Genomic DNA, 10,827 nt, shown 5'->3' with positions numbered 1-10,827 from the left:
GGGAGTCTGGGCACCCGGCACTGATTAAATGGACCCCGCGTTCCGGGTGGGCGCACAGATGCTCGGATAGCTACAGGAGCCCAAGCCCACCAGCGTGGACGAAGGTGGTGCTACCTCCAAGGGCCGGAGCGGGTGCGTGGGACCGGGATCTCCACCCCAGGGCGCCCCAGCCACAGCCAGCTGGCCGCTCGCGTCCAAATCCCCGCCCGAAGACCACGCCCACAGGTCACGCCCCTCCCAACCCGCCCCGCCCCTCCCACCGGCGCCCGCCGCTCCCGGGGCTCGGCGCGGGCCTGGGGAATCGGGAGCCCGCCGCCGGGGTCGCAGCATGGGGCGTTTTCGCGGGGGCCTGCGGTGCATCAAGTATCTGCTGCTCGGCTTCAACCTGCTGTTCTGGGTGAGACCCGAACCGGCGGGCCGGTTAGGGGGCCAGGGTCCCCGGGGAGGTGACCGCAATAGAGTTGGGCCATAGGAGAGGGCAGGATGTTCAGAGGCGCTAAGCAGACAAAGAGGGAGGGGACATATGGAGGGGGAGAGGACATAGAGAAGCTTGAGCTACCAGAGGTGATGAGAAGAGGAGACACGGTGCGATGCTCCCCCCCGAAAGAAGCCATCATCTTCGGCGGCATCGCCCGGCGGGTGGCGCCAGGTGCGGGGACGTAGCGGGCCCCAATATCCCGAGGGCTGGGGGCCTGGCGGCCCGTGCTCCCTGCATCCTGCTGTGTACACACACCCACTTCTCGCGCTGCCTTCTCTGGGGAGCCCGGCGGCCCGGCCAAGGCTCTGGGAGGGAAATCCCTACCGTAGAGCTGCCTGGGGTGGCGCCCCAACCAAGAGTGTGCGGACACGCCGCCTGGCTCTGGTGGTTTGTTGGGAAAATAACGGACAGTAGAGAAAATTGAAAGAGTGGGGAAGGATCGTCCTTTTCTTGGGCATTAGGGGAGGGTACTGCTGGGTGGGCAGTGGTGGGTGCTCTTCTACGAGGGGTTGGGAAATGGAGGGGTTTTGGAAGGGCAGCAACATTCCCCTAGGGTCCCTGCGTACAACCAGTACTCTTGAAATGATCTCATTCAACTTTGCAGGGTGGCATAGACCTGGCAGCATTCCCTGGGTAGAGATGCATAGAGACAGCCAGAGAGAGTGCCATGGCCCCAGTCTACTGTGTTAGCAGGGCATAGTTAGAGGTGTACCATCCCTGGAATACTCTCTCCCGAGCTCTGGAAAAAATGGTTAGAGGCCCATTCTGCACAGTCCCTATTGGCCTTCCAGTAACAGAATGCCAGCCAGTGTAGCGGCTCAGATAGACCCTGAGGGAAGACACAAGTCTCGCTTCAGGGGAAGTGGGTAACAGGAGCAGAGATGCTTTGGGATGCTTTGAAAACACTGGGCTGACCGCGATGGTTGTCCCATCTGCTCTGAGGAGGCTGTATGGACAATAAGTAATAAATTATTGAACGATGGGCCCCACTTGTGTCTACCCACCCATCAGCCCTGAAGCCTGGGTGACTCCAGCAACTCTAAGCTCTTCAGAGACCGCGTGGCCATGACCAACACTAGTTAGCAATGGACAGTCTGGAGGCGGTACCTGGGGACATCCCCTGTATTTTAAAAATACATATAGACTTTGTACAACTTGGCTTTTGCACCCATCACACTCCAGGAAGAAGTCTTTCTGAGCTCCCTTGTGCTGTATTGTTTGTTTGTTTGTTTGTTTATAAGTCTGGCTTAATTTTGAAGGCTGTAATTATAGGTGCCATGTTGCAGTGACACCGGTTACTCTCACTGCTTACAACATACTTTTGTGTGAGCCAGGGAGGGAAGTCTCTCAGGCTGGGTTTAGTGCTTATTTTGTGCCGGCTTCCCCAGACTTATCAGACCTTTGCAGTGGGTTAGGGACAGTGCACATGTGCAAACAGGGCATCCCCATAGACGAAGACATGGGGGGTCAGATAGGTCCCACAGCTGTTGAGTGGCAGAGACAGGACTCAAAAGCTGCCTCCTCCGTCGTCATCCTGTGGGAGGTTCAGTCACCCAGCTGTCCTCAGAATGTGGCTCCTGGGTCAACAGCATCAGGGCTCCCTGGGGAATTTTCAGAAACATACATTTTCACTCAGCCCAGGCTCGCTGAATCAGATAGTGTTGGGGAGGGGCCCAGCAAGCTATTCTAGAAGGCATCTAGATAATCTGAACCCACAGGCATGTTTCAGAATCACCATTAAACAACTACTAGATAGATGTTGTTCCCAAAGCTGCTACTGCAGCTAAGAGAGCAGCCCACAGAGAACAACAAGAACAAAGTAAGGCAGGGTGGCCAAGTGACAAGCTTCACACCCGGGTCGTAAGCGCAGGGATGAAGTAGCACTCCAGTGAAGTCTGAGTGCCCATCACTGAGATTGGAGATGGCTTTTTCTATATGTGATCTAAATACAGAGTTCAGAAAAGCAATCCCAGTACCAGCGAGGAGCCTAAACAACTTCATCTGAGAGACATCGGAGCTCAACCTGGGAGAACGGAGGTGGGCAGAGGGAAGCCACCAGATGAGGAGCAGAGCAAAGGATTGTGAGCCATCTGAGAGGCAAAGCCAGGGGGGTCTGAGGGCAGAGATCCAAAGCATGGTGTGCTTGGATGAGGGGGCTTGCCAGAGTCAGTGTGCTCTCCCTCCATGCCAGAGCCAGCGTGCTTTCCCTCCGGGATTGCCTTCCCATCTGTTCAGTTAGATGGACAGAGTTGTGCCGAGGGCGTGTGAGATGTATCCTAAGCCAGCCATATATAGTAGGGGCTTGAAGTTATTTGTTATTCTTGTTAGTAACTGTCTGGCATACAGGAAGTGTTCAGTAACTAGTATCTGTCTTTCTCCTGGTGTCCTGACTGTTGGCAAACAGTATCTGTGTACGCCAAGTGACTTGCATGTGACTTCTTTGGTGGACAGCTATACACTATCCTCTCAACTCAGACTTGGCTTTTTCCCCCACTAACATTGCCCACTCCCTGAGAGCAGGGATTTTTTTTCTGTTATTTTCACATTCATTTCCCTGGCCCCTAGAATGGTGCCCAGCACAGGAGATACTGAGTAACTACTCTCTATAGTGAATTAATGAATCCTCAGGTTAGACACCTGGATTTAAACAGCTTTCCTGACTTTCAGACATCAGCTGTCAACTTTATCAGGAGAGCTGACATACCTGTGCCTGTTCATTGTAGAGATGTTGAACTTTGCTCTCATAGACTGAGAGCTACCAGCTTGGGGAAGTGGATCGTATGGGATAATTATTCATATAGAATCCAGTTCCACAGAGGCTCTGCCCTGGTTTCTAACAGGTTTTGTTTTGTTTTGTTTTGCTTGCTCTTTTTCTGATTGGGGAGCTTTCCCTGGAAGGAAACCCTCAGCTGGGACTTGAGTATCTTCACAAACCCATAGATGTCTTCCTTTTTGAGGTCTAGGGTCCCCGCCCCCCCCCCCCCCCCCCCCAGTGACAGTCCTTCCTGTCCTGCCAGAAGTTGGCCAGGAGGCAGGCATGGAGGCTATAGAGTGTGTTTTGTGGTCTGAGAGTCAGATTTGGAGCCTCATCCTGGCAGTTGGCTTGCCAGTCCTCTCAGCTGCACCTCTGGTTTTCCAAACCATCAATCAGACCTTTGAGAACCAGCACAGGAAGCCAAGCTGGACTTGCCTCGGGTTATGAATGCTTTAAAGCCCAAAGTAAAGCCCAGTCCTTAGCCTTACTGTATTAATGGAGGGTGTCTGCCCTGTGTCTGCCAGGTCTGACTTCAGGATCTACCATCACAATACTCGGTATAGTCCTGACTGCGTTTAAATCACCTGTTTTTCCTTCCCCTCTGTTGCATAGCAATATAAACAAAACACTACAACCCACCCAGCCACATATGTTGGTTGGAAGAAAAGCTTAGGCACTGTTTATTCCTTGATTTGTTGTTGTCTGCTCAGCGTTTTCCTATCATTGTGCTCTCTGGGCTGCTCAGGGTTGCCTCCAACAGGAAGCAAGGCTGTTCCTGCTTGAAAGTCACATGCCATATATGGCATGTGGGAAGGTGCTGTCCTTTCTTCCTCACCATGATTGATGCAACGTTGGGTTTTCACTTGGTGGTGCCTACTCGGTGATTCTGAAAAGACTTGCCTCTTTGGCTGGAGAGTGAATGCTATTTGGCTCACAGCTTATGGTTCCTGCTCTGCCCCACGCAGAGCAGCCACTTGTTAGAAAGGATGGTGCAGGAGGTGGGGGAAGAGCCTCTGGCGTCTCTAGGACATCCTGCTGTCCATTCATAACCTGCTCTGCTGATTTCTATTGAAGTGGGAAGACAGGTGCATTGGCCAGCCTCTCCTACTGTGCACCAGAAGGACCTAGAGATGGTGGGCAGAGCAGAGTGCACAGCATGGCCAGTCTGGAGAGGCCAGAGCTGTAGTCTTAGTGTTGTGGTTGACCCCAGGCGTGTGTATGCAGTATGGCCATTCAAACCTAGAAAACTAAAGAGTGAACGCTGGTTTGTGGTACCAACCTGCCGGAGTTTATTCCCAGTTCTGTAGGTCTCACAACCCTGGGGACTGGGTTCAGCAGTTTGACCTCTTTGAGCCTGCATCTTCTCTTTGGTAAAATGAGCATAGTAAAGTAGTATGCAAGTCACCTTGTGAGCTTTATGTACATAAAGCCCGCCAATACATGTACAGTCAGGATCCAGCGTGCACAAAGCATATGCTTGATAACCTAAGTTCTGTTAGTGATGGTGGAGTTCAAACAATAGAGACGCAGGCGGGAAGACAGGACCTATGATTCAGGAGGCTCCTCAAGGAAACAGGGAGCACACACGTGCCCTACATCCAGCCAGTCAAAATAACTAGTCTTATGGCTTCTGAAAGTCATGGAGTGTTCCCGCTATGATCCATTCACTCAGCCAGCAAGTACTAGGTGCTTGCTATAGCCTGACATCCTGAACTGTGGTTGAAAGATTAAAAATCCCTTTACCTAGCCACCACATTGTCTTTGATAATAGCTCATCTCCTGTCCTTTGCCCTTCAAAGGCAATGACTGTTCTAAGCTGGCATCCTCTCTTCTGGTCCCTTAGCATCTGAAAGATTCAACAGGGTTCTAGATAAAAGTTCACATGGAGAACTGCTAGGTGCCTGCCATGCTTCTGTGCTACCAAGGGAAGGAGATGGCACAAGCTTTGATGGTCTGGGCCTCTCCTAGTATAATGTGAATGTTAATACATGAGACCCTATTCAATTATCTATTCAGACTAAGTAGGTCTGGGTCTGTACCTATAACAAGCTGCCTGGTGAGGCTGGCACGGGTGCTCTAAAGACACTTTGAGGACCCTTGTCTGAGATGCAGTCTCAAAGACCCTTGTTTCAGGATGGCAGGGTGACTCTTCTAGTTACCATGTTATCATTATTGTCTTAAGGATTCTTCTACACTAATCCTTGGTAGTCCTAGAATCACCGTCACAAGATGCATCTCATAGTGTTAGTCTAGATCACCCTGTCTGGAGTATCTCTGGATAACCTCTATCCTCTGCTCTTAACACTGACAGAACCTTCACAACAGGCTTGTTCTCCTTGTTAAAGCAAAGGTGTAAATGCGGCAGGAGTGTCCAGCAGGCGGGAGCAAACCTTACAGATGTATGGAGGATGTTGGCCTGCCTTTCTCACCATCTCCAGCTTTCAGTCAGAGAGAAACCAACAAGGCAAATTGACATGCATATGAAGTTTTGGTTTACAAAATGCTTCCACATACATGATCTCATCTGATAAAGAATCGTTAGCGACCTCTGTCTTCACAGTCTTTATATTTTTAATTTTCACAATAATTTAATTAGCTCCATTTTACAAGCATGGAAGGGGAAAGGTGCAGTAGCCAGAATGCCCAAGGTTTTCTCCTTTCCCACCTTTTCACATTATCAACGTATTGGGATGTAGAGTACAACTTATAATAAGGAAATCTATCAGAGGGTGGGGAGATGGCTCAGTGGGTCAGAGCAGTGGCTGCATATGCATAAGAACCCAAGCTCTGATCCCCAGAGCCTCTGTTAAAAGCTGAGCATGCTCTAGGAACCCAGCACTGTGTGGGATAGAGACAGGGAGATCACTGGAGCTTGCTAGCTGTTGTCCTAGCTCCAGATTCAATGAGAGGCTTTGCCTCAGAGGAACAAGACAGAAATAATAGCACGCCTGTGTGATCCTTTGACCTTGGTATGTATAGGCACCAGGTACACACGCATTCACATGCACACAGTCACATACACACAGTCACATACACACATTCACATACACACACCAAAAGAAATGAAAACCCACTAGACTCAGACTCCTACCTATAACCCTAGCATGTAGAAGGCTGAGGCAGAAGGATTACCTAGTTCAAGGAAGTAAGGAAGACCCTTTCTAAACCAAACCAAACCAAACTTCTGCTGGCTTGGAAAATACATCGCCTATGATTAGCTTGTAGCCAGTGTCAGGTTCAGTCTTGAAGTATTCTAGAAATACTGGAACAAAAAGGTACATAAAACACTCCAACCTGAGGCTGAAACAGGAGAAAGGTAAGGACCGTGACTGACCCACTTAAGGCAGGTGAAAATAAGAAGGAAATTGAGAGAGGTGAGGGTTTTGTTTTGTTTTGTTTTGCTTTTTCAAGAAACCATTTTAAAAATTAATTTCAGGATCAGAAGCTTGAAGGACAGTGACCTTGCCCAAGTGTAAGCTTAGCAGTACTGCTCCTGTCAACACAGCCTCGTGTCAGCCCTTCAGCCCTCATCACAGCCCTGTGAAGCAGTAACTGCTCTCCCCAAGTTCCACCCAAGAAAAGGGAGACACAGAGACTTGTCCAGGCCACAAAAGTGGCCAGCAGCAGAGCTGGGTCTCCAGTCGAGGCTCCAGCATCTTTGTCCTTAGCCTTTCTGAGTCCCCAGACTAACAGGGAGCTGGGATGAACCTGTAAGTGACTTCTACACCTGCTCATCCAATATGGTGGCCATGCTACTGAACACACAGAGCTGTCTAGGCTTAAAATGAAATAAAATGAAATATTCTTGCCCTCAATACCACCTACTGAATTTCAAGTATTCAGTAGCCATTAGTACTGAGTGGCTACAATACAGGACAGCACAGATGGCAAATGTCTATAACACTGAGAACCCCCCCTCCATGTGTGTGTGTGTGTGTGTGTGGCAGGTTGTAAGAATATTAATATTAAGAAAATGTCTAGAGAATGACAACCGAGGTCTTGTGGTGTTCAGTATGGTTCATCCAAGGGGACTTCCTGGCAACAAAGTGTGTCTGCTTGTCTCAGTATGAATCTACACACAGCATTTACTTTCTGCTACCATTTCTCACTGGCACCATGGGAAAGTGGGTAAAGAACACTAACACTGGCCGCTATTGAAGGGTCCTGGTTATTGGAACTGGGGGGATGGCTCAACAGTGAAAAGAGCACGTTGTTCTTACAGACGGCCCTCTGGTTCCCAATGTCCACTGTAGTAAACTCATGACTGCTTGGAACTCCAGTCTGACACTCACTTCTGGCCTCTGTGGGCACCTACCTGCACTTATGTGCACAAGAGCACATATTCATACTAGAGCGTGTGCTCACATGTACACATATACAAACAGACATACACAGTTAAAAATTACATAGATCTTTAAAAAAAAACAGAATCCTACTTATTTTTCCAATGTCATCCTCTCAACCTCCTTGAATGTGAACACATAAGATTCAGTTAATATAATTTAATGTCTCCCCTCAGCCTATGTAAAGCTCAATATAGTCGAGATATGACATCAGTCACCAGGGTTCCTAAGATCAGTTTGTGCATGCAGAGGGCAAGACAAGAGGTGCAGGCCCAGCTCCAGGGAGGAAATCCAGAGACAGCTTACCCCTGAGTGAGAAAAGGCAGCCAGCGGGTGGTGGGTTTAACTCAAGGCTGCAGCTGGCTAGAGTTAGGCTTTCCTTCTGGGGGCTCTGTGATCTTCACTGATAAAGCATCTGTTCCCTGGCATTAGTCGGAGGCCTGTGACTTTGTTTTGCTGGATAGGGAAAGCTGGGAAGCCATCTTCTTTCTCCAAATTCTTGCTCCTCCCAATCTCCTCTTCCCCTGTACTTTCTACCAGAAGGCATTGTGTCCGTGCACTGAATAAACATGCACAGCCCACACTGTCCACAGATTTACTATGTTCTCAGCACCCTCTTTTCCACCCAGCTTCTTTCCCCACGTTCTTCTCTTGCCCTGAAACTCCAGTCCCTCCCCCAACCCCAACCCCAGCACTTGTAATCCACCTCCCAGCAAGCTCAGCTGGCTCGCTGGACTTCACTTGAGAACAACTTCAACACACAGAAAAAGGCGTGTTTGTCACAAATACACAGTCAAGTGTTCTTTCCAGAGAACAAAGCACTTCTCATCCTATCAAAGTTTGAATTGCAGCACGGAGAATAAACACTGAGTCACCATAAAGCAAGCTCACAGGGTGGCTCAGTGGGCAAAGAGGCTTGCTACTAAGCTCCATCCCAGACTCCCACATGGGGGAAGATGAGAGCCAGCTCTCCCCACCATATGCATGCACACATGTGCCCATACATACACACATGCACACCAAATAAATGAATGGGGGGCGGATAAAAATATGCTCTTACCTGAAGGAAGCACAAACTTACCCTTATGAAGGAATAGAAGGCAAATTACACTGGAGATGCAGAAGCCACAGCCACTTCCAAACAGCCTTATCAGCATCTGTTGTCACAGCAGTCCTTCCTCCTAGTCTCTACCTGGTCCTATATCAAGGACAGGGTAACTGGGTCCCTGTGAGGCCATTTGGTATGAATGCCATATGCTATTCAGCCCTTGTAGTTTTTTTCTGGTTAAAAAAACAATCCTTGCTCTTGAAAAAGTACCGTCTGAATCCTGGCCTTGCTTTCTCTATGTAATGCAATGAAAGTCTTGGGAGCCGGTTTTCCACTTTGAGCAAATTAGTGTCATCTTCCAAAGCAAATGAGCTTGTGACATCTGCCTGCCACAAAGCTGAGGCATAATGGGGCTTCAATCAGATCAGGAATCATGAGGGCTCATTATGAGTCCATCTAGGACGTGCGTTGCCACCGTGAGCAAGTATTAGCTCGAAAGCATTTAACAGAGGCGCCAGAATAGAAGCCTCATTTTCAACTTTATGTGGCTTCATCCCAAAATGGAGACTTGAAATGAGCTGGGTTTGTGTGCGCACAGCCTTCACTGTGGTGACGCAAGGACATAGGGCTGGTTTTGTCTGTCTTTCACTGAAGGGCAGCATGTCTATCTGTGTTGTTGTAGCCATACGAAGTGTGACAACCTTGCCCAGGTTTACTCTTTGTGACCATGCGTGGTTCTCGACACACATCCCTGAGGCTTAGGAAGCCTGATAGCCAGTGCAGGTGCGGTGCTTTGTTGTTCGGTGGGGTGGTGCTTGCTGAGCACCTCCAACCTAGTTTCCTAGTGCTGATTACCAACACACACATACCCACCAAGGGTCCTAGCTTGGTCCAAGAACTGTCACACTGAGGGTAGCCTTTAGAATGTGGGTTTAAGGAGAAAACCATTCTTTCCACAGCTGAATGAGTGGCACCTCTGCTCCCCCTGCCCCACCTTAGCAGGCTCTGCGAGGCAGAGGAAAACCCTTAGCAGCCAACAACTGCAAGCTGTTGCTGCTCTCACAGAGCTCAGGCCTTTAAAACCCAGAAATATTTAAATAGCAATAGCTATGTGAGCTATGAAACGACACGCATATCTAGGCCAGGACAGGCTTCCCCAAGGAAGTGACCTGAGAGCTGAGAGGGAGGAGGAGTCAGCCTTCTGTGGGCAGCTCAGAGGAGCGTTCTGGCTCATGAAACAGAAAAAACAGATGTCCCCACATGAGGAAAGACAGGGAGCCTGACTCAGGCACTCCAGGCCCCTTCATTGTCTCCCACCTGGGTGTAAGCACTCATGCTTGGCTAGAACTCCTGCTGGGGATGCTTATGGCCAAGAAAGCATCCTCTCTACTGGGGCTCATCAGCAGAGCTGAGTAGGGGCACACATAGGCTTCTTGTCATGCTGGGGACTGTGTCCAGGAAGGGAAGACAGGGCATGCTGGGAAACCTGCATAGGGAGAAGTGTCTGTGTTCTGCATCTCAGCACTACGGCAGCTGGATGAACCTTTCTGGTTTGCAATTCATAACGAGAGGGAGGGGGGAGAGGGGGAGAGCGAGACAGAGAGAGAAAGAGAGACAGAGAGAGAGACAGACAGACAGAGAGAGAGAGAGAGAGATCATGGAGGACTTGTGTTCTGCAGAGAGATGTTATCTGAGAGAAACTTTCTGTCTATCTGCTTTGCTTCAAAATACGGTGAATCTGTCTTCCATTTGCCCCTGAGTTTGAGACCATAAACTTCTTCTCTAAAGACATCTGGATAGTTTTCTGTATCCGGCAAACTCTCTAGATCATTGGTAGCTGTTGAAATAACTTGCCCACAAAGAATGTCTGTGGCTGTCCTGTTCGGTGATAGCTTCTGGGCCCCATCTGGTCCTTGCGGTGTTCCAGTCCCCTTACCCCTTTTGATTTATGCATATTGATGCCATCAGTTCACCTGTGTTCCTCAAACCTTTCCTATTTTATAACATTTTCTTCCTTCCTTTTGATTTTCTTGTTCCCATCTAAGACAGAGTCTCGCTATGCAGCTCTGGCTGGTCCAGAATTCACTCTGTAGATGAGGCTGGCTTCTAACTCACAGAGGTCCCTCTGCCTCTGCCTTCCATGTGCTGACATTAATGGTGTGCGCCACCACCACCTTGGTTGGTTTTAGTGTTCTTAATTAAT

At 49.3% G+C, this 10,827-nt stretch overlaps 1 protein-coding gene across 1 annotated transcript in view; it reads left to right on the top strand.

Annotated features, from left to right (window-relative positions):
- The first annotated feature begins 265 nt into the window (after positions 1-265).
- Positions 266-10,827, top strand: part of Tspan2 (tetraspanin 2) — a 34,726-nt gene continuing 24,164 nt past the window's right edge. The window contains exon 1 of the mRNA XM_021157964.2: positions 266-397. Within this exon, the coding sequence (XP_021013623.1) occupies positions 329-397 (69 nt within the window). The 5' untranslated portion in view covers positions 266-328. The remainder of the gene's footprint in view (positions 398-10,827) is intronic.

Source organism: Mus caroli, unplaced genomic scaffold (genome assembly GCF_978045245.1).
Source record: "Mus caroli unplaced genomic scaffold, Mus_caroli_1 scaffold_3, whole genome shotgun sequence".
Lineage (NCBI taxonomy): Eukaryota > Metazoa > Chordata > Mammalia > Rodentia > Muridae > Mus > Mus caroli.
Note: the sequence above shows the minus strand (reverse complement) of the source record. Positions and strands in the feature narration are given on the sequence as shown.